At 36.8% G+C, this 24,890-nt stretch overlaps 1 protein-coding gene across 1 annotated transcript in view; it reads left to right on the plus strand.

Annotated features, from left to right (window-relative positions):
- Positions 1-24,890, plus strand: part of Dtnbp1 (dystrobrevin binding protein 1) — an 84,597-nt gene that overhangs the window by 14,030 nt on the left and 45,677 nt on the right. The window contains exons 5-6 of the mRNA XM_013030464.1: positions 12,078-12,210; positions 19,289-19,311. Of these exons, the coding sequence (XP_012885918.1) occupies positions 12,078-12,210; positions 19,289-19,311 (156 nt within the window). The remainder of the gene's footprint in view (positions 1-12,077; positions 12,211-19,288; positions 19,312-24,890) is intronic.

Genomic DNA, 24,890 nt, shown 5'->3' on the forward strand with positions numbered 1-24,890 from the left:
GTAATGAGATTTAGTAATGTAATTTCAATGCTTTCTAAGAATTCATTAAATTCTTGGTTAACAGGGTTTGGGAAAAATAGTGTATTCTAGTTAATTTCAGAGTCTAATTAAGGATTAGAGAGAAAGTGATTTGAAGTGTGGAGATGATTTCTAAAGTGTGCCATTAATGTTTTCTGCCTCAGTTCAGCTCAGTAAACATAATTCTAATTTCACTGACTTAGAACTGTCTTCGTGAGATTAGATCGTTTTAAACCTGTAAAGTTGGAAAATAAGAGGGATTAGGGTAACTTCATCTTGACTGTAGGATGTACTCTAAAAGCAGTTGTTTAAATTTTAGGACTGCTGGAGCTTCATATCTTACAGAGTGCTTTTTCTTCCTCAAACTGATAAGAGATTAGACAATTTTAGTTAAATGAAAGTACTTGCTTGGCTACATTTAACCTTTATGGAGTTCATTATTTTCTTTGGGTGAATTATGTTGCTATCCTTCTTATATATATACATTTTATATATATATATATATATATATATATGTAGAAAAGTATACATTGTGTTTGATAATTGTACATCTGAAGGAAATAGTGAAACTGATAGTTGCCAAAGGACTAAATAACAATTTAGATTTCCATCTGCATTTCCAGAATGTAAAATTGAAGGATAAACAAAAAGTAAAATGTGTGTTGGTAATTTCAAAGTTACTTTGGGGTGAGGAGAAAACAATTGAAAATAGCTGGTTGATATCAGGTTACTTCAGCTTCTCTTTTTACTCTAAGGATTAAAATGGAGGTCACTTATCTTGCCAATTAAACTTGGCTTTTTTAGGGGGAAATTTGTCTGTTACCTTTCTGTTCTTATTCTTTTGGGAAGGTCAGGGAAATACTAAGTTCTTGTTTGGTGCTGTGGAACTTGAACATGAGTTACTCCATTTTTATGTTCAGTCTGGTGTGTTGGGACTTAATGCAATATTGTAGTGGCTTCTATCGTGATTCCTAAGCACAAGATCTAAGTGGAAACAAAATTTAGTGTACACAGGGCATAAACAACTTGAGCTAATAATAACCTGACCAAGTCTTGTAGACAAGAAGGTTAAGATCCTTATCATTTTCTGTTCTTTAATATTACTTTCTTAAAGCAACAGAAAGTTGGTTTACAAAGGCGATAATTATTAAATCCTAAAACAGCTTTTTGTTTCTGTGAATAGACCAGGTTGTTTAGAATCTTGCTGTTGGGCCAACATTTATAGCACCTTCCATGATGTCAGAGCTTATTAGGTGCTTTAAAGGTACTATCTTTAATCCTTACCAGAGCCCTGTAAGAGTGGCTTTTATTTTCCATACTTTGCAGATAGATAAAGACTTTAATTTTGGAGAAGTTGTGACAACCACAGTGACTGGTGGGTGATGAGATGGTAGGATGAGAGCTGTAGGTATCAGCCTTTGAGAGCTGCTTGCAAGTCTCCCAACCCTTGTAGAGGCCTTTAGGGGGCTGAATTTTTGTTATTTCTTCAGAAACATGGAACAGATTTTAGTTCCTAGGAGAACTCTGAAATAGCTTTGGTCATTCTTGCCTTGTTTCTCTCCTGTAGGTCATTATCTTCCTTTGCAAGCCTTAGATAACTAGCGAATGGAGATAGTCTTCTAGATAGCTGGGGTTTTCTTCTTGCTCTCTTTTAGTCACTTGCTTCTCACTGGTTGCATATCTTTACAGGTACTCTACTACAGTGACTTCTTTCTTATTTTTAGTTCCTGTACCTGAGAGTAAATTCTGTTTATAGTTGTTTTCTGTAGGAAATGAAGCCTATGAAAGTCTTTCTTAGAATATGCTGTGTTTTAAGGACTGGGAATGTGGCTTAGTGGTAGAGTGCTTGCCCAGCATGTATGAAGCCCTGGGTTCGATTCCTCAGTACCACATACACAGAAAAAGCTGGAAGTGGCGCTGTGGCTCAAGTGGTAGAGTGCAAGCCTTGAGAAAAAGAAGCTCAGAGACTGTGCCGAGGCCCTGAGTTCAAGCTCCAAGACTGGCAAAACATCTTTAAAAAGTCAAAAGTATTTTTAAAGAAACAACAAAAAGAAGAGGCTGTATTTTCATTCTTATTGAAGATTCTGAGGCCCTGAAAAGGTTTGGTTTTTAGAGAATATATGACCTTATTCTTCAGAAACTGCATTTTAGTTTCTTCAGTATTAGGCAGGGCTTCCAAAATGTTCACTTGAGTTCTGTGTACTAATCTGAAAATCTCTACTGCTAAGAGCAAATCAAAGCCAAATGATTTCCTGACATAATGTTCTGGGCAGATAGGCACTTCTAAATACAGTTGAATCATTTTCTCCCTACTCTATATCTTAACTTACATTGAGTTTTCTTGGGAGAATTAATTTTATCTTGCTTAGTAGATATAAATCTACACAGTCAGTTTTTATGTGAACTGCATTACCTATTAGCATTTGAAAGACATGCTACTTTTAGGGTTTAATTTATGCTGCTATTTGCATAATATTTGTACTTAATGAATGAGTAACTGTGGAAGATAGAGCCTTGGAATCAACAGCTATGCTCATACGGAGATGTTTTGAAATTGTGAGGCTTTTAGCTAAGCAAGTTAAATTGCCTGGAATCAGTATTGATGTATAATAGGATACATCATGAAGCCAAATTTTGTAGGGTAAGTTTTAAATAAGTATCTGTATTATTGGTGCACTTTAGGAATTCATCTTAATGAGTTCAAACATTAATTTTAGATATTGGAATCATTTAATTCTTAAATGTTTATATATTGATTTTTTGATAGCCTGAAAGTATCGCCTATCATCTCCAAACTACCTTGACACAAAATTGAAAGACTTTCAAGCAGTAATAAAACCAATAGAATAAATAGTAACTGACTTTAACTGAATTTTTTCCCTGTCCTGTCATATCTAATACCTTATCAGGCTACTTAATCTCTTTTGATCTTGTCTTGCTCTCTGGACTGTCTGCTGTTATTAAAGAGGAAAGGTTTTATATTATGTGAGCAGTTCAGGCTTTTGATGATGCTTTTAGTATCCTGTGGATTAATAAATTGGAGCCCTAGCTACCTGGTCTTCAAGAATTGTTGACTAGTCCGTACATACTGACTTTTTGTGGGATATGATCTATTTAATTTAGGAAAGTCTGTTTTATTGACAGTTACTACTAAGTCCCGTTATATAGAAAGAAGTGATAAAGGTATATGTTGCAAAGTGAAAAATAATGAATCTGAACTTTCACATCTGAGATTGTTTCTCAGTTCTAGAACTTCCTAACGGAGACCCACATAGGTCTCTTCACTAGTCCAGACTTTAGTTTCCTTTTCTGAAAAATGAGGATCAGGGTAAAATCGGGTCATCAAACCTATGGGGTCCTACACCCAGATCTGCCAACTGCATTTAAGAAGTAGGCATTAAGTGGGCTAAAGACTTAAAGAGAAACTTCTCTGAAGAGGAAGGAAGGATGGCCACATGAAGAAATGCTCAACCTCCCTAGCCATAAAAGAAATGCAAATCAAAACAACATTGAGATGCCACCTCATTCCAATTAGAACTCTAATAACAACAGATGCCGGAGGGGATGTGGACAGAAGGGAATCCTACTGCATTGTTGGTGGGAATGTAAACTGTTCAACCACTTTGGAAAGTAGTATGGAGGTTCCTCAAAAGACTCCACATAGAGCTCCCCTATGACCCAGCAATCCTACTTTTGGGCATTTACCCAAATGATCACAAACAAGACCATGCTAAAGCTACAAGCACAACTGTTTATTGCAGCATTATTTACCATAGCAAAGATAATGGAACCAACCCAGATGTCCCTCAGTAGATGAATGGATCAAGAAAATGTGGTATATATACACAATGGAATTCTATGCCTCCATCAGAAAGAATGACATTGCCCCATTTGTTAGGAAATGGAAAGACTTGGAAAAAAATTATATTAAGTGAAGTAAGCCAGGCCCAAAGAAATATAGTTCCCATGGTTTCCCTTATTTGCAATAATTAGTATATGTATGAGACAAGCAGAAATGGTCAGATAAGTTGATATTAGGCAAAATGAACCCCAGGATAAGGATTCAAATGTTTTTTCTTTCTTGCGATTGTTTCTAACATTTATAAGATGATTTCTTTGTTGCTTTGTATGTCCCTCCCCCACGGTATAACCCCTGTATTTGATGTTGGTATAATTTGTGGAGGGTAAGGGAAAAACAAATCGTATAAATAGGGATACAGGTGGACCCATTCCAACAATGAGATGTACAAGACGTTATGTCAAAAAATGAACTTTACAACTTTGGGGGGCAGGGGGGAAGGGATGGGAAAGGGAAACAAAGGAGGAGGCAACAATGCTTGATAAGAAATATACTCATTACCTTTCCCATGTAATTGTAACCCCTCTGTACGATTTTTACAATTAAAAAATATCTTTACTGTTTAAAAAAAAAAGAAGTAGGCAGTTTAAAATACATTGTCTGTATTAAATATATAGACTTCTGTCATTACCCATTAAAAATGTGGAAACTACCTACCTACATTATACTAGTTATTTTAAACGTAGAGATGATTTAAAGTATGGGATAATTAATATAGGTGATATGCAGTACTGTGCCATTTTATATTATAGACTTGATCATACAAGGATTTTGGTATCTATGAAGATCCTGGAACCAATCTCACAAAGATGCTGAGTAGTGACTGTGCCTGCCTAAATTTTCATATGGCATTGGAGGATTAAATGAAAACACTTAGCACAGTGCCTGATATGTACAAGGATGGGTATATGCTATCAGAAGACTTTCTAGTGTGAATCTCTCTAGCCTTTGCAAATTTACACAGCCATTCTTTTCTGTGACAGAAGGGGATGTTATGCACTTTTCCTTGTGCTACAAAATAGTTTCGAATACAAAACCATAAGATTAAATGGAGTAAGATGAACTAGATAGTAGTTTATGCATTGCAAGACAGGTATAAGGATTAAATGAAGTATATTTTTCCAGGTTCTGTATACTTCTATGAAATAACCACGGTGTACATTTTGTTATTGAACTGCAAAGTAGAATTGCAATATATGGGAATATAGTTTTGAACACTGTTATCTATTGAATTCTCTGAACTATCCACTAGAGGGTAGTCTAATCCTATTCATTCATTGACGTTTAATCCATCAAGGGCTTGTCTTTGAGTTTTTCTATTAGTTTCATACGATTTATTTTAGAAGATTGTCCATTCATCTAGAACTGAAAATTCTGTTCTTAAATAATGTAGTGATATCAGAGAATAATGAGTTTTTGTATCTTTCTTTTTATCTGACCTAATCTAATACATTATTGTGTTGCTTTCTTCCATACAGAATTTGAGAGGACATCTAATAAGGAGACTGTCACAGCTGTTTTGAACTGTTTTATCTTGTTCTCCAGGTTGCTCGCTGAAATCAGACCTTTCAAAGGGCATACCTCATTGGATACTTTTAAGTGTATACATGGATCTCATTTGTTCCAAAATGGCTTTTTCAGGCTGATGCCTCTCTTCAAGATTTTAGTATCATCAGTATTTTACTATTACTGTTTACTACACCGTTAACCTTACTTACTAGCATATCACAATATAACCTAAGCTTTTGAAGTCCGTGGTTTGCAGCCAAAGATTCCTTTTTTTGTGAGACTAGTTATTTTGTAAGAAAACTCATTAGGGGTGAAATAATTAACTTTAGTGTGCTGTTTCATTTTGTATATATCAATGGCTGCACTGTAGATTATATGTATTTGAGACAAAGGGCACTGAGACAAACTCTTAAGCTGAATTGTTCTTCCTCTGGGACAGTCTTCTCACAAAGATTTGTGGAGCTCTTTCCTGCACAGCTGTCAGGCATTCCCAAATGGTTTTTCACAGTAAAATTCCACCTATTTCTCAAATCACTAAACAAGACATATGCTGTTGTTATAGCAAATAAAATGGTGCGGCTTAATCTCCTTGTAAAGGTATAATTGTGTCCATGAAGGGTTGCTAGTGTTTTATGTGCATGCATTCTAAGTTGTTTACCAGATTTACTCATATGCAACTTGTTTACTGATAGGAAATGAACAGGTTGGGTTAGGGATATTAAATTTCTGCCAGTTTAAATTTAATATACTCAAAATGCGTATCATGTAGGGGATACAAAGATACAGTCTCTGCTCTGAAGTTCCTTACTGATTCCTGAGATAGATGCAAGATTGCATTAATTCAGTCAGAATTGGTTCTGTGAGGCTCTGGAAGTACAGAGGAGTAAGTGCATTTGAGGGCTGGTGATGGGATAGAGGGGTAGGGATGAGTCAAGGCATATCAGCTACTGTCAAGGCAAGGATACAGAGTCTAGAGGGTTCTTAGGATGATGATTAGTGATCTTGCAGTAAGGTAGACTATGTAAAGGATAGTAGTGTGGTGTAACAGCAGGTTGTAGACATATAATCCCTGAAAGATCACGTAAGGAATTTAACATGATCCTTGATTCTCAGGAGCCTCTACTATTTTTAACATGTATTTTTGATTAACTTTAGTTATACAAAGAAGTTGCCATTCAATAAAATAGTATATGAATATAATGAATCTTGATCAGTGGCACCCTTTTCAAGATTCTTACATATTCTTCCCAATCCCACCCTCTTCCCTCAATTTTTTAATTCTGTAGGATATGTGTTGAATTTTATGATTGCATTTTTCTACCCTTCCTCTCTTCATTGGTCTACCTCCCTTCCCACAAACTCATTCTCCTTTTGAGTATCCACTTCCTGATGTTTATTTTGTTGGACTGTGAATTAGGCTAAGGAATTGTTCCGTTTGTGTTCTACTCTGAATCTACCATATTTCAGTTAATACATTTGTATGCACTTGAAAGTCACTTCAAAGTGTTTGCTTACAAATTTATCAGTTGTAGCTTCCACATTTGAGGGAAAGCATTTATCTTTTGTTTCTCTGGCCCTGATGTACTTCACTTTTTCCCCCCATGTCTTTCTTTGTAAATGATGCAATACGATTCTGTCTAATGGCTGAGTAAAATTCTGTTGTGTATATATACCACATTTTTCTCTTGATCCATTCATCCATTGAGGGGCATCTGGGTGGATTCCATACCTTGGCTGAGGTGAAATAAGTGCTGCATTGAATACAATTGTGTAGGTGGCTTCACTAGATCTTAATTTCTACTCTTTTGGATAAATACCCAAGAGTAGAATGGCTGTATCATAGGGTAGTTTTGTGTTTAGTTTTTTGCAGCACCTCCATACTGCTTTCCAGAGTGTTAAACAAGTTTACATTCCTACAGTAGTGTGCTAGGGTTCCTTTTCACCAGCATCTGTTATTGTAAGAATTCTTGATGATGGTCATTCTCCTTTGTTACTCCTTCCTGTAATAGTTTCATGATTTTGAGTCTTACATTGAGGTCTTTGATCCATTTTGAACTGATAATGGTGCAAGGTGATACATAGGAGTCCGGTTCCAGTTTTCTGCCTATGGATTTTCAGTTTTCCCAATCTTCCAGTCTATGTTTTTTAGTCCCTTATCAAATATTAAATGGCTGTAGATTTTTTGGGTTTATTTCTGGGTCTTCTGTTCCATTAGTAGTTCTCAGGTCTGTTTTTGTGCCATTACCACCAAGTGTTTTTCATTACTATAGTTCTGTAGTGGAGTTTGAAGTTTGAAATTGTTAACCCCCAACACTACTTTTTCTGCCCAGGATAGCTTTTGTGATTCAGGACCTTTTGTGGTTCCATATGATTTTGGATCATTTTTTTCTATCTTGGTGAATAATGATGTTGTGATTTTGATGGGTATCACATTTAATTTGTAGATTACTTTGGGAAGCATTGCCATTTTCATGATATTAATTCTGCCAATCCAGGACCACAGTAGGTCTTTCCACTTCAGTTTCCTTCTTCAATATTTTGTAGTTTTTGTTGTGCCTCTACAGCTTTTTAAACTGGACAACATAAATATGTATTGGTGGTACCATTGGTAGTAACAAAGTGACCACTGACTAGCTCAGGCATCTTTAATCTACAATTGTCATTCATTGAACACAAGAACATACTGCTACTGCCAAGTTCAGAAAGATGTTCCTTTCTTAGTAGGAGTGTGTTTCTTTTTCATTAGGTGTTCCAGGTGAATACTAGATTGTTCACATATTTTCACCTGGCCCATGTTGTTAAGAGAAGAGTGACTGTGACAGCAAATACAGTTTGAACATAGAACAAACTTCTGTCTATGAGAAACTAACTGGCCCACCTCAGGATCAACTTTATTCAAGTTCCTGGCCTCATTAACTCTGTAGTCAGCTGATAGAGCTAGAATCTAAATGGAAATTGCCAGCTGTCCAAATAAGAATTCAAAAGGTAAAAGACAACATATATTTTCCAATATGAAGTAATTATTGACTGTACTGTCTATTTTTTTAAAAAGCATTTGAAGCTTAACATTGGTGGTTTATGCCTGTAATTCTAGCTACTCAGGAGGCTGAGATCTGAGGATGGTGGTTCGAAGCTAGCCCAGGTAGGAATGTCTGTGAGAATCTTAACTCCAATTAACTACTCAAATAAAGTTATAAGTAGAACTCTGGCTCTCAGGTGGTAGAGCACTATCCTTGAGCAAAAAAGCTTAGGGACAGTGCCCAAGCCCTGAGTTCAAGCCCAAGGACCAGCACCTAAAAGCATTTGAAATTTAACTCCCCTCATGTATTTGGTGTCTTAAGCCTAAGAGTATAGCCCAGGGAATTATTTATATATATTTCAGTTAATCCAAAGAAAAGAAAAGTGTTACTAGTATTTTCATGTCTCTCTGTAGATCCTGTTTACCTCGTGATTGTTATTGATCAAGTTCTAAAAGAATTTTATAAAACTTCATTAATCTTTATATTAAATGTTTCTAATTTTACATTTATTTAGCTAATTACTAATTGGCAAGTGCTAAATTTAGGTACTTTGGCTTAATCCTTATGACAACATGGTGTGTGATACATATTTTTAGCCTTTTCACAGATGAGGTAACGCATTGTGACTTACATAAGAGGAGTAGAGCTTGGGATTCTTTGTGCTTCAGAGCACAGCTCTGAACCAGCTCTCCATGTGCTAAGAGTACATGCATGATGCCCAGGGAGAGTTAAAAAGTGTCTATATTCACATCGGGCACCATTTGCTCAAGCTTGTGATACTAACTACTTAGCGGGCTAAGATCTGAGAATCCTAGTTTGAAGCCAGTCAGGGCAAGAAAATCCATTGAGACTGATATCTCCAATTAACCACCAAAGAGCCAGAAGTAGAACTCTGGTGTAAGTGGTAGAATCGTAGCTTTGAGCATAAAAGCTCAGGTATAGTGTCCATGCCATGAGTTCAAGCCCCAGGACTAGCACCAAATTTTTTTTTTTTATGTTTAGCTAACTGTTCTCATTCTTACCACTCAAAAGTATGGTCTTCTTTTACATAATCCTATTAGCAGCGATAGTCTTTTGTATGGTTTATGATAGTGGCAACCTAGTTACACTGGAATGAGGTAATCTTTGTTTCTTCAGTGCTTACATTCTGTTTCCCTAGATTGTCTCTTAGTCTCATTTTTCCATGTAATACAATAGAAATAATATAAACAGCAAGTAGTATAAATCATTTTACTTTTTCTTTCATATAGACTCCTTACCTACAATTTATAACATTCTTAAAACTTTTAAATTCTTCTATCATTCTTAAACATTCTTAAAGTATATCTATTGATCAGAATTTAGATTTAGCCTGATTATTTCATCTAGCCTTTCCATGCAGTAGCTATTTTATGTGGCCCCTAAAGACGGAGTTAGAACCATTATAAACTGGTATTTTCTGCCTCTCTGTTACCAGTGGCTTGCAGTGAGAGATTGCTATGATAAAAGTCATCACCTCAGTGTCTTTGGGCAGAACCGCTCAATTACTTGTCATCAAATTTTCTCTTTCCAATAAGATTTTTCTCCAGAATCCATGTCTGTAAGAGTTCAACCATACCAAATAGAGGGAATCTTGTCTTTTGAGGTATAATATGATGTTTTAATTTTTTTTACTATGTATATTTTATTGTAAAGATACTGTACAGTTACTGTACAGTAACTGTTACAGTTACATGAGTACATTTCCTATTGAGCATTGTTACCCCCTCCTTTGTTTTTCCCCTACCAACCTTTTCCTCCCTACCTCCCCAAATCCTCCACACACACACACACACACACACACCCGCACAAGTTGTAAAGTTTGTTTTTAACATAGTGTCTTGTACATCTCATTGTTACAGTGGGTCAACCTGTATCCTTATTTCAGCATTTTGTTATTTCCCTTCCTAGAGGGAATCTTTATAAGTCCAGATATTTAGTAGATTTAAAATTTAGGATAATAATAAGTGTGACTACTTGTAGAGTCGCTAGCTCTTTAGATTAAACAAAGATAAGTCAAAGGCAGGGAAAAGATTGCATCCTCATTGGCCTAGAATTATGAATTGAAATTTGAGGAGTTTGCCTCTAACATAGATCCCTTGAAAGCTAGCTTAGGAAATCCTATGAATGTAGGTATCTGTAAGCCCAGCTCTGTATGAGGTAGAAGGTACAGGCAACCCTGAAAAAGTAGTGAGATCCTGTCTCAAAAACAAAATACAAGTAAAAGGACCAAAGGTGTAGCTCTAGTAATAGACTGCTTATCATCCAATCTTAAATGAGACCATGGTTCATTCCATAATACCGTAGTGGGGAGGAAAATATAAGAGTCCTATGAAAATCCAGCAGATCAATGATAGATCATATTGTAGCTATTTAAGCCTGAGCTGGCAAAGTTACACAGTCATCTTACCTCTGAAGAGAAAATTGTAGCAGGTCTTTAGAAAAGTCATCCAAAATAAATAATTGTGTTAATGAGTAACAATCATGATGTAAATAAGATAAATCTAAAAGGTCAATGTATCATAACATTTTCATTTTTCTTGACAAAATTGTACACCTTTAAATTACACCCTTGACTATGCTTTTAGACATAAGAGCCTCTTAAGGTGAGTGGATGACTGTCATATCCCAATTTGGGAGTTACCTCTTTTAAGATTGGCCCTCCCCTCTTCCCCAAGTTAGGTACCACTCCTCAGAACTCCTCCTGTGTCCAGCTATGCTGCTGCTGGAGTAGGCCTCCCTGTGAGCCCCTTGAGTACAAGATCCAGCTTTCCAGCCTTGTATTCCAATGTCAGGTATATGCCAGTGGTATTCAGTAAATGCTTTGGAGACCTTTTTGAGTTCTCAAAGCTTTAATTTCTAAACCTTTTCTGTTGTATGAGAAAATAAGCAGTCCTTGCCGTTATGAAGTGGATTTATTTACCACTCCATTAGCTGACAATCACTTTACTATAAAAGGAATTTGGTTTTCCCTAGCTTTGTGACAAGAGAGCTAACTTGTCTCTGAATTAATTTTTCCAGGCTCTGGTCTCGAATCCCTTCAGTGAAGGAATTGACCAGATATTCTTTGTGTTCTAAAATGCTGCAAAGCTGTGTGGTCTGGAAGCCGAGTAGCTAGAGAAAGACAAGTCAACTGTCAAGTAAAGTTGAGTCTTCTTCATCCAACTACAGACTGGCTCAGTAACCTAGACTTACCAAGTTTTTCTACATAGTGCTGGAGACTTATTTATTGTGCATTTGAGATTTATTGACCATGGTGTGTCAGAGGCAAAACAAATGCTACCTAACTTGGAACTGTAAAAATTAAGTTACATCAGTTTATTTTGTATTGGTTTTGTTTTGTTCTTTCCTCTTTTATATGAAAACTTGATTATTCACCTGTGGAAATTAGGAAATAACATTAATTATGATATTCTATTCTTGTTAATGAACGTATTTTGAAAAGTTATATCTTTAAAATGTTTGAAATATACTGAAAAAAATTTGAAGTATGTTTTAAATATTGGTCATTATATTTAATATTGCCTCAAAGTTGAATAAAGTATATGAAACAGATGCAAAAGTCTCAACATTTCAAATTTTATACTTTTTCTTTTCTTCCTAATCAATAATTCTGACTTTTAACGTTTGCTTTTTGTTTTATGTACTTTCAGCTCATTTAGAGGCTAGTTTTGAGGAGGTTGAAAATCACTTGCTGCATCTGGAGGATTTGTGTGGGCAGTGTGAGTTAGAAAGACACAAATATGTGCAGTCTCAGCACTTGGAGAACTATAAGAAAAATAAGAGGTGAGTCTGAAAACCTGGCTACAATGTTTGTCTTCAGTTATCCACATTGCTCCACATTCCATTCTTTATATATTTGGACTGATGAAAGACAGTAGTAAGTTTTCCAAAATGTGTGTATTTAAAAACAGAATCCCTGTTACCATTGTATAGAGATGAGTTGTAAAAAGCTAAGGCTAGGGCAAAGAATGTATAGGATGGGAGAGAGCAGAGCAAAGGGCAGAGTTTCCAGCAAGTAAGAGGAATTAATTGAGCTGCTTTGTTCTTTTTTTTTTCCTCCTCCTTTAATAGTAGTCAGGAGAAAGGGTACCTGAGCCTAGGCTGTAGAGAGAGGCTGGATAAGTTTGAATTTCAATTCTTGTCTCATATAAGCTGTTGGACCTTTGGGAAGTTAATCTCTCTTAGCCTGAATGCTACTGGCTTATAAGAGGGACAGTAATTCATCAGTCTCATAAAGTTGTGTTGAGGGTTGACTGATGTAATTATTATCTAATTCAGCTAGTACTCTGAAGATATCATAATACTTAAAATAATAAAGATTGTTGATTTAGTGATTGTTGTCACCATGCTATCCTGAAATGAAAGAGAAGTCTGAAGGTAACAGCCTGTTACACTGGCTGTGGCATCTCAGCTCTACAGCATCCGGCTAGGGCAAGGAGGGAAGTTGCAGAGTGAATATCTCTGAAGCTCATGGGGAGTCCAACCACCATATTATTGAGGGGGCCACTGAGCTACTGAGGGGGCATGAGACTAGCTGACATTAGAATGGCATAGCAGGATGGAACTCAGTTTTCCATGGGGGATGGTTAGAGGGAAGAAAACAGAAGTCATGGGTTTGGAGTGTGGCTAAGGCTGAAAGGTAGGTTTGGTGGGAGAAGGCTGTATAGGTTGGATGGAATACACTTATACTCTTAAGATTATTGATTATCTGACTGGGAATATAGGGTTGATGATGTGGATAAGAGGTGTGTAGAGACATCAAGAAAAAACATGAAATATTTATTGAAAAATGACCAAGAATTTTGCATCTAGTTTTCTAGTAAGACATTGGACTTGTGATTTTAATTTAACTTGAAGTCCTGTATTTAGTTTTGTTATTTCATATTAAAAGAAATTCAATTCAGATGGTATATATACTCTGGAATTTGGAGAAGGACTGTGAATTTAAAGTCAGCCTAAAATGCATAGTGATACCCTATCTCTTAACTAATTACTTGAGTTATTGAGAAAGAGAATATCTGAAAGAGATATGTAAGCTTGGATTTCTTCTCTGCCACATGTTTGTTCTTTTGCAAATGGTTTATTGTTACCTTTCTTACCTATAGAATAGACATAGAATTTGCAACAGGGTTATTAAACCAGAGACCATTTTTGTTTTGAAAAAGGTCAACTATAGCAGCCTGCTTAGCCCATAAATCACTAGAATTTGTGAATTCTGGCTAGTGTCTTTAAATGCAAATATTGGAAAAAATATAACCTGAAATCTTTCTGAAATTCTGAGGGCATTTTATTCAGCTTGATGAATTATCTTTATTTTTCTGTGTGTGCCAATACTGGGGCTTTATTTTTCTGTGTGTGCCAATACTGGGGCTTTTTTTGGCTCTTTTGCTCAAGGCTAACATACTACCACTTAAGCTTCACCCTGTATCTGGTTTTTTGCTGACTGATTGGAAGTAAGACTCATAAATGTTTCTGCTTTGGCTAGCTTTTGAATCTAGATCCTCAGATCTCTGCCTGTTAAGTAGCTAAAATTACAGGTGTGAGCCATTTGTTTCTGGCTTAGCTGAGGTCTCTTTAAAAGAAATGTTTGGGAAACAATTGAGTCATATGTACAAGGTGGATTAATACTTGGTATAGTGTAAATAATTTGAGAGAACCACAGAAAGTTAAGCATATTATTCAGTCAAAGATAGATTGACCAAAAATACCTTTAAATAAATCCTTTAGAATGTTTTCAATTCAGAAATGCATATTTATGTTTTAAAGTATTTCTTCTTACTCAAAATAAGGAATATGATGAAGGCTATGTAATTATTAATCCAGACCCTCCACTTAGCAGAATAAACAATCATTTATTTATCTTTACTGAAAAACTCACTGAAGTGATGAGAAAATTGAAAGTTGTAATGCAGAAGATCAAGAAGACAGAGGAAGTATAGAACAGAAGTAGTGTTCACATCTTATAGGATGACAGTAGACAGATGGATGTCAGCTGATTGGCAGAGCAGGCTGAAACCTAAGCTGCACCTATATATCCCCTGTGCAGATCAGACAGTTCATGTGAGAAACTGACCAGATCTCAAAAACAGACTGGCAGACACAGACACTTAGACACACCCTTAGGAGACAGCTGGGTGTGTATCCCCTGCAAAACTTGAGTCTATTTCTGGAGCTTACTCTTAAATATGAATGCACAGCTGAGGAATCATATTTAACACGGGAAAGCTTCCAAAATGTAGGAACCAAAATCAGTACAAAATAAAACTAATATTTTTTAAACACAGGAAAAAGAATCTGAGAGGAGCATAAGAATCATTTAACTTTTCAGCTAGTCAAGCAAGCACTCTACCACTTAGCTATATATCTCCAATCTAGAAGAAAATTTTAAACAAATAAATAACGATCTCAATTATATGAAGATTCACTAACAATTGATTACTTTGCATGTATGATATAGAACAGAAGGATTACTGTAGAAAAAACAATTAGAAGAAGCTCTTAGAAATTAGGTACATGATGGCAGATACAGGAAACATGAACAGAAGCACTGGAAGATAATATGAAGTGCCTGTATAAGAGAGCAAAAAGACAAAAGCTATAATTGTGAAGAAAATTTATAAGCCCTATTATCACTATAAGCTTCAAAAAGAGGGAAAAAAGGAAACAAAAAAGAGAATAGAAGGCAGTCCAAAACTGAAGAATATGGATGTTTGAGTATGAAAAGGTCTGCTAATTACCTAACAAAATAAGTGGGTAAAGGACCCATCGTCAGTATTTGTAAAATTTACTTCATTAGGACTGAGGGTAATAAAATGCTTAAGAAAGATTTTATATTAAGGATCAAAAATCAAAAGGAAATTCTACTGTTTAGCAGCAACATTTGAAGTAGAAAATTATTGGTAGAGTATGACTATTTACATAGCAAAATTAAATATGAAGAAACAATAATTTCTAGAAAGGTTCCAGTTTAATTTATGTACACACTTCAACAGGAAACTACTGCAGGACAATATGCTCTGTACATGAGTAAACCAAATAGAAGGACGATTCAGCACAGGAGAGAGGCAGTGCGCCCTAGGATTTCATTCAATTCAGAAAAAAGGCAGAAATTTTCCTAGATGTGGTGACAGAAACCTCAGCAGCCTGGAAAACAATGGTTTATCTCACTAGAAGAGGGGAAGAAGTGAAACTAGTAGATTAATATGCTTGACTGTCCAGGGGAGTTTTATAATCTTGTGTGGAATGTTTGGTGGTGAATTAATAATAAGCTTTTTTTTTTTTTTGTCATTTGTGGGGCTTGAACTCTGGACCTGAGCACTATCAGCTCTTCAGCTCAAGGCGAGTACTCTACCACTTGAGCAGCAGCGCCGCTTCTTAGTTTCTGGTGGTTTATTGGATAAGAATCTCACAGACTTCCCTGCCAGGGCTGGCTTTGAACCTTGATCCTTAGATCTCAGCCTCCTAAGTAGCTAGCATTATAGGCGTGAGCCACTGATGCCTGGCTAATAATAGTCATTTTTTAAGCATGCGTGGCAAAAGAGAACTTTGCAAGAAAGAAAATGAAACTATATCACACATTTGTAAATAATATTCACATAGTATTATAATAAATATAGAATTATGATAGGGGAGAGTGATATACTATTTGGAAATAACAGGTAAATACTAGAAGACATAACAGGAAGAGTATAATGTGACTGCTGGTAAAAAGCTGGACAGAAAGGTAGAGAGGGTGGGGACCAATCTTCATTAACAACCAGCATTTGTGGGCACAGTTGAACTTAGGGAATATACCTGTACTATAAACATACAAATAAAGTATTTTATATTAGCAGAAGCTTTCCTGAAGTGTTTTACATGGAATACTAGATTGAAAAGGTAGTTTCTGATAAAATGTTTCCAGAAATACTTTATCCTACAAACCTGGAGGTTTATAATACATGGCAGTGCAGTAAAGGCTCTAAGAACTACTGGAGGCATTTGTTTGACTCAGCCGACTTGCTCACAGAATCAATTTGCATGTGATGCATATTAAAAATAAGCTACTTAGTACTCTACCCAACACTGAAATTTTTAAATATTGATTCACAAAGGAAGAGTTTCTTGGAAATCTTCCTTTGTATCAAAATGCTGTATAAAAACTAACCAGTTTTATTTTTTCAGTACATGAAAATAAAGTGTTTTACAGCGTTTTTTTTTTAATCTCAGGATATCTTCCGGGGCCTGTCGTGTTTTTTATCTTGCTCAAAGGTCTTCTGGAAATGTTCTGTTGTGATTACTGGTTCAGCCCATTCTAGAGCCTCCCATCTTAGCTTTTGTTTAAAAAAGGGCTGCAACAGCTGGTGGACTTACATCACCAGTTCAGTAGAAGCAGAATACCTTAAGAAAGGGTATCTCAATGAAAATTAAAACCAGTGACCTACTTAGATTTCTTTTATCTGTAGATTTGGATAATAGACCTGTGTTAGTGGGTAGCATTTTAGGAAAAGCTTTTAAAAGGTCCTCTGAAGCTTTCTAGGCTTTGCCTTACCAAATGGGGCTTGCTGAAAATTATACCAATTTTTCTATTTCATCTGTTTTTTGCTTTCCCACATCCCATCAATATGTGTGTTAATGGTAGAAGTCAGGTACATTGGAATCTTAGGTTCCAATTAAGACCCTGAGGATTTTTATTTTTTATTTTTTTTTGTCGGTCATGGGGGCTGAACTCTGGGCCTGGGCACTGTCCCTCAGCTCTTCAGCCCAAGGCTAGCGCTCTACCACTTGAACCACAGTGCCACTTCCAGCTTTTTCTGCTACTGTGGTGCTGAGGAATTGAACCCAAGGCCTCATGCATGCAAAGCAAGCACTCTACCACTGAGCCACCTTCCCAGACCCCTGAGTGTTTTTAATGACAGGGTAGAGGTAACTGTTGAACATGAATTTTGACGTAGAGTCCTTCCTGCATGCACATGCTAACTTCTTCATTTGATAGCAAAATACTTTATAGTGAATGTCTAAATGAGCAGTGCCAGACCTTTCCTTTAAAACAACTCAGTTCAGGCCTGGGAAGGTGGCTCAAGGCTAGCACTGAATGACATGAGCCACAGTGCCACATCCAGTTTTCTGGTGGTTAATTGGAGATAAGTCTCATGGACTTTCCTGCATGGGCTGGCTTTGAAATGTGATCCTCAGATCTCAGCCTCCTGAGAGGCAACATTTACAGGTGTGAGCCACCAGCGCCCAGTTTGGATATTATATTTTTTCTAATGTAGGAATTACGGTCCTGGAGAACTATTAGAAAAAGGAAGTCATTTAGGAAAAGAGGAGTCGGTGACCATCTGATTTAAGAACCTTCACTTACCTGTTGCAAAAACATTATCCACTTGGTCTGCCTCTGGCAGGTCCTGCCTGCCTGCTGTTCATTGTATTCAGCTGTCTTGGAACACAAGTGGGATGTTGACCTGATACCAAACACATCTAGAGTTTTAGCAAAACATAGACTGCACAAAAACTTCCAAATTACTTTTATCAGTATGATATATATATATGTAATTAAAATATATATAGAATAAAGTATATATAGAATAAAACTGTAAATATAATTTAACTATTATGTGGGAAACCTGAAAACAACTTGCTTTGGCTTCTTTGTTACAAACTACTTAGTTGATAGTCAATCATTGTTTTCCTCTACAGTTCATTTCCTCAGGAAACATTGCATTTCAGCACATGGATATTACTGGAGGCATGGCCTTTTGTGGCAGGATATGCTGTGGGCCTCAGTTTTTTTTCTGTGTGTTTTCCCCCTTTCGTTCTTGGTACTTCTCTCCCCTTGCTCAAAGGGGAAATGGTTACTCTGGTCTAGTTAGTTTTTAATGAAATCTATTTGGATTATCAATAAGGAAACATTGTAATATGGGCTTTTATAAATTCTTGTATGAATGAGATGCTTTGTGGCTAGATTAAAATGTCTTCTGTATTCTTATAAAGTTTAATATTTTATATAAAAAATTATATATATGTATATTGGGGTTCTGATACCAGGATTTGAACTCGGCGCTTTCATCTTGCTTTGTTTGCTTGCTAGGCTATTACTCTTATCACTTGAGCCACAACTCCAGCATGTTTTCTTGCTGGTTAATTAGAGGGATCTCATGGACTTTTCCATCTGGGCTAGCTTTGGACTACTATTTTCTGGATCTCACATTTCTGAGCATCTAGGAGTGCTGCTGTGAGCTAGCTGGAGTTTTTATTATCTCAGTTTTATTGGCAGTATCTAAAGCACATGCTTGCTTCTCTCAACAGCCTGATCAGGCCACATCTTCACAGCCTGTTTGATCTGATACTTATTGGCCTTGACCTTCACGGTGGGCAAAAAATGTGTTGTCTTTCATCTTCACAGCCAATTCAGTGGTCCCAGGAGCTTGACAGTGGCAACATCTGTCTCCTGAGGTCACTCTTCCAAGGGCACCTGGGTTGGGAGGACAGGAGATGTGCCTCCTTTCTTTTGTGGTGGGTAAGCCCTTCTGCACTGCCTTTAAAGCCTTTGCTTTGGCTTGGCTTTGGGAAGGGCAGAAGCTTCCTTCGTCATTTTACACCATCGTTGGAAAAGATGTTCTAGTGTGTGTATTTGTGTGTGGGTGTATTTTAATGGCACTGGGTTTTGAACTCAGGATTTAGGCTTGAGCCGCTTCTTCACCTCCACCTCTTTAGCTTTCATTATTTTGTGAAGAGGGTCTCATTTTTTTGCTCAGCGCTAGCCTGAGACTGGTTCTTCTATGCCTCCAAAGTGTATAATTTTTTTTATTATAACGTAGAGCAGAGTCCTGTGAATAGATTTATTTTAAATTTGCATTTTCTTTTTTTTTGTCTCCTACAGGAAGGAACTTGAAGCCTTCAAAGGTAATTATGTTTCTCACTCTAAAGACTTTGAGAGCTAATTGATGTCAGATGTTCTCTTGATGATGATGAAAAGAACTCCTTTAAAACCAGACAATTTACAGCAAAGAACAGAAGTTTTCATAATACTGTTTTTAAAATTACAAGTGTGTTTGATATTCTTTTAACTATAAATACCTGCTAATGACCATAAGTAGTCTGTTTGAGACCATGCTGTGAGGTTTTGAGAGTCATGATTGAAGAAGATTCTATTTTGTATCCTGTAAATCTTGGGAACATAGAGAGAAGAGGGGTGGTAGGGAATCAGAGGGGAGAGAGGATGGCTGGCATGAGGGAGGGGAGAAAGGATGGCCATGACATCAGATCCAGACTGGGGCCCCTCAATGAGTGTGTTTACAGTTGCTCGCCCCTCCTGAGAGGTTTCCGGTGTCAGACTGGATTCTGCTCTGATGCTGTCTCTCACTTTTGCAGGCTCAGTTTCTCCAGTAAAATTAGACACTCTGATGAGACATATTCTGAGATGCACAAAGCAATCTAGAATTGTCGTTCACTTTAGAGAGCTCTTAAATGAGGAATACTGAAGAATTCTTGGTTGTGCTAACATTGTTCTTGGAGAAATGCTGGTGAAAACAAAAGACCACAAACTTTCCAGCAGCTCAGCTCCTTCCATTTGGCAATTAAGTAGAAAGAAATCACTGTTCTCAGGAATTAATGTCAGTATCAGGGAAGACCTTAAATTACTTATGAAAACCTCCAACTTGTTTCATGCTTATTATATTCACATAAACTAGCACTGGCCTTTGTATTTGTTGACTGATTAAAGGTTTTTCCAGTATATTGTTGAATTGTTAATGTATCCAATCCAGTTGGATGTTGTAGACAGATGTGTAAAAGGCATGAAGACTTACTCCTATTCTAGATTTGTTTTGTCTAGATTTCTATTTGGGTCTCTGTAGCTGTAGTGAATGATTGAGTTCATGGCCAATTGTTGATGACAATGTTAAATGATCATGTTATATAATGCATTATCATATTTTTTGATTTATAAACCACTAATTTGTTCTTGAATTTGTGAACCATGAAGAATTTTAAACTCTTCATGAAATGCACTTTTTCCTCTTGTTTCTTTTGATTGACTAGCTTAGCATCTTATGTAACATTAAGAGCTGGAAAGAAACAATCATGTTAATGTTAAAAGACAGGCAGAAACACGTGTTATGTAAAATGTCAGCTTTACTTGCATGGCAGTTGAAGCATTCTTTTTTTAGTTCAGCCCTCTTCACAGAAGAAACCATCTCTTTGCAAAAGGTGAGGTGGTATTGCATACTGCTAGATAAATTCAATTTAGGCTAAAATAGCTTGTTTATACACAGATCCCTAATTATGTACAACATTTAACAGCACATCCCATCCACCCACAGGAAAGTTTATGAATTTGAGTAAATCCTACATTGGAGTGTTGTGACATATCTAGAGTTTTAGTATCAATGGTTCATGAATAGTTTTTTGTTCTTGCACTGGGTGCAGTGACAGTCATTGTGGAGGCTGAGGTAAGAGGGTCACTTGAGTCTAGGAATACAGGACCAAAAGGACACAGTGAGTATTTTAAAAAAGTTTTTCTCTTGAATGTTTTGCTAGTATTTCAAAGTGGAAGTAGCCTATGACAAGAAAAGCAGAAGTTCCTCCACAGTGTTGGTGGTAAGATAGGGGAAAGATCTAAAAATTCTTTGCAAACCCATTGTAACTTTTTTTAAAATCTGTCTCAAAAGACCAAGGCCATAATATACTACTATACAGGAAAATGTAACAATTACATGTGCACCCAATAACACAGCTCCTGATTATATAAAGCAAAGATTGGTGGAATTGAGATGACCAAAAAAGCAACATAATAACAGTGGGAAAACTTCAATACCTGGCCATTGGATAGAAAAATAAGATAGCAAATCAATATGGAAACACTGAGTTGTAAAAACACTATAGACTTAATAGACCTAACAGATAAATTCCACTCAATACCATCAGAATAATTCTTCTTAATTGCCATAAATCTGACTAGTCTCCTTACTAGATTACTTTTCTTTGTTTTTACTTTTCCAACTTTGCTTTTGGGTTTCCTTTTTATATTGCAGAAAAGCAAAGCTGTTACCTCCTACAATTATTTTAATCACTTTGTGCCTGTATTTAGGAGCCCTTTTCTAAATTGAGGGAAAACTGTCTCTCTTAGGAATCAAAATATGAAATTAGAAATCCTCAGTGTTAGATAATATAGATTAGTATCATTCATTGAGTTCTGGACCCTCCCTTCCGAACTCCATGGAAGTTGATGGCTTAATTTCACCAATCACTTCTGCTATACAGGGAAGATGTTTTTTTAATGATTGTTAAAGGGTTTTCCACATTCTAAATGTTCCATTCCGTTAAGCTCTGTGTGTGTGTGTGTGTGTGTGTGTGTGTGTGTGTGTGTGTGTGTGTGAGTGATAGTCATTTAAATGTAGATAGTATTTTTTTTTTTAAAAAAAGGAGATATTTGGGGGTAAGAGGTGACTGATAACTGAAGATGGAACCTAGAGCTTGGCAAATTTTAGGCAAGTGTTCCGCTGAACTACCTCCCAATACCTTTTAATTTTAATTTTTTTCTTTTGAGAATGTCTCTTAGTTGTCTAGACTAGCCTGGAGCTTGTGATCCTCCTGTTTCAGCCTCCCGAGCAGCTAAAATTATAGGCATAGGCTACTATATCTGGCAAAAGTAGGATCTTAAAAGACTAATTTTATGTTTTTATTAGGGAAAGAATCCCATTATTGTAGGCACATTCAGAGTAAGTTTTTGTCATGGAAAATTAGCTATATGTAGACTTGTCTGTAATTAGGGGTTATTTTACTTAAAAAATTGTCATTCTATGTGTACCTCTTAAAAGTGCGTCTAAGTTTTTTTTAAAGTGAAGTCTGGAAACGTTGTGCCACTGAAAAGCATCAAGGGGAAAAGGTCTAGGAGTGAATGTCTTTTAAGTCCTAAAATTCCTGGCTTAATATGACCTTAATATGTGCACATGCTCCTTTATTTTCAATTAAGTACCTTGCTGAATTAACCATCATTCTCGTTTTCTCTGTAAAACTTACTCAAAGCATAAATTCTTTTTAATACACATTTTTATTGTAAAGATACTGTACAGAGGGGTTACAGTTATATGAGCAAAGTAATGAGTCCATTTCCTATCAAGCATTGTTACCCCCTCTCTTTCCTCTCTACCTCCCTGCCTCCTTCCCCTTTTCCCCCCAGCAAAGTTGTAAAGTTCATTTTCAACATAGTGTCTTGTATATCTCACTGTTACAATGGGTCATCCTGTATCCTTATTTCAGCATTTTGTTATTTCCCTTCCCCTCCCCAAACTAGAAAAATGTATATATAAGATCAAAGCATGAATTCATTTTTTTTTTGGAGGGGGGGGTCTGGTCGTTGGGCCTGAACTCTGGGCCTGGGCACTGTCCCTCAGCTCTTCAGTTCAAGGCTAGCTTGCTCTACCGCTTGAGCCACAGCGCCACTTCTGGCTTTTTTCATTTTGCTTATGTGGTGCTGAGGAATCGAACCCAGGGCCTCAGGCATGCAAGGCAAGAACTCTACCACTGAGCCACCTTCCCAGCCCCAAAGCATGAATTCTTATACCTGGTAGGCTACTGGCTAATATTCCCAAATACTTATTTCCACTTGGCTTACAAAGTCATTTATACTAGTTGTTATGGTAAAATGCAGTTTAGATAAATATCAGATAAAATGATGAAATTTCAGTGTTAAGAACCGTAATAAAGCGGTGTGTCTGTGCAGGAAGTGAGACTAACTCAGAGTTACCAAAGCATAAAAAGGCTGAAGGTATGGCTCATAATAGAGCTTCTGTTTAGTAAGTGTGAGGCCCTGAGTCCCAACCCCAGTATTATCAAAAAGGGAGGAGAAAAGGAGAAGGGGCTAGACTGAGGTTTCAGTTTAAGATCTTACAGATGGAAGAGTTCCTGTGATGCTGGCTGCATTTAAGTAAAAATAGAAATCATGAAATAGAAGATGTCTTCTGGACTAGAGAGTTAGGAGACTATTAGAAGTCTCAGGTTTAGTTGATTGGAATGTGAAGGGTATTGTAACTATGCTTAATCCTCAAGGAGCTAAAGTGCTATGACAGAGATTGTAGGACAGAAATAAATATGTAATTTGATTGTAACCTTGGGATAATAAGCACACAGAGGTTGACGTGGCCAACCAGAGGTAAGGACACACACTCACAGGGCTGAAAAGAACAATAGACATTCCAGAAAGAAGAAAGAACAGGTACAAAGATGCAGCCGTGTTTATTTCAAGAATTCAAGCTAAAGATTAATTTCTTACTTATTGAAGGAAATTCAAAGATTTTTCGTGTCTGAAGCATATGGTATGTGGGGTGAAGTGGAGCATGTAGGCAGCAACAGATGATACACAGTCTTGTGTCGTGCACAGGAATTTGGATTTTCCCTTTAGATTGGTGGTCTCCATGGGAGGTATGAGTATACAAAATAACATGAGTAGTAGAAGCCAGTGGCTAACCCCTATAATCCTAGCTACTCAAGAGGGTAAGATCTGAGGATCATGATTCAAATCCAGCTTAGCCCAGCCTAGCCAGTAAAGTCTGTGAGACTTTTTAGCTCCAATTAACCACCAAAAAGCTAGAAGTAGAGCTGTGGTTCAAATGGGGGAGTGCTAGCCTTCAGCAAAAAAGTCAAAGACAGTACTCAGGCCCTGAGTTCAAGCTCCAGGACTGTACACACACACACACACACGCGCACACACACACACACACACACGCGCACACACACACACACACACACACCAAAAATGAGTGAAAAAACGAGAACTTCTTTTTGTTTCTTCATGTGTAGTATGTAATATACAGTTCAGGAACTCATTAATTGATAGGCGAATATACATACTTAATGGTGCATGTTACAATGTTACTCAGCCAGGTGCTGGTGGCTCATGCCTATAATCCTATCTACTCAGGAGGCTGAGATCTGAAGGTTATGGTTCAAAGTTGGCCCAGGTAAGAAAGTTCGTGAGACTGGTATCTCGAATGAATCACCAGAAAACTAGAAGTGGAGCTATGGCTCAAAGTGGTAGAGCACTAACCTTGAGCAGAAGAGCTCAGTAACAGTGCCCAAGCACAGAGTTCAAGCTCAAAACTGACCCTCCCCTCCAATTTTTTTTTAAACTCATCAAGAAAACTTAGACATTTACTGTTGCAGCTGAGACAAACTAGGAAGTGGGAAGGCCCAGGGGTTTCAGTCATGATAGCAGGATCAGACCTGTATTTCAAGGCAGGTCTTTGGGGATCATCCAGAAGACAGGAAAAAAGCAGACATTGAATAAGAAAGTTGGTTTAAAAGTGGTAACTCAGGCACATTGATCGCAAGTACTTGGTAGGCTAATATTGGAAGATTGCTTGTACTCATGAATTTAAGACCAGATTAGAAAGGACAGGGGAGGAGAAAAAAAAAGGAGGGGGCAGAGTTTTAATTGAAAAGCAATTGGAAAGATTTGGACCAAGTTAGTGGTAGACTGAGAC

Source organism: Dipodomys ordii, unplaced genomic scaffold (genome assembly GCF_000151885.1).
Source record: "Dipodomys ordii isolate 6190 unplaced genomic scaffold, Dord_2.0 Scaffold130, whole genome shotgun sequence".
Taxonomy (NCBI): Eukaryota; Metazoa; Chordata; class Mammalia; order Rodentia; family Heteromyidae; genus Dipodomys; species Dipodomys ordii.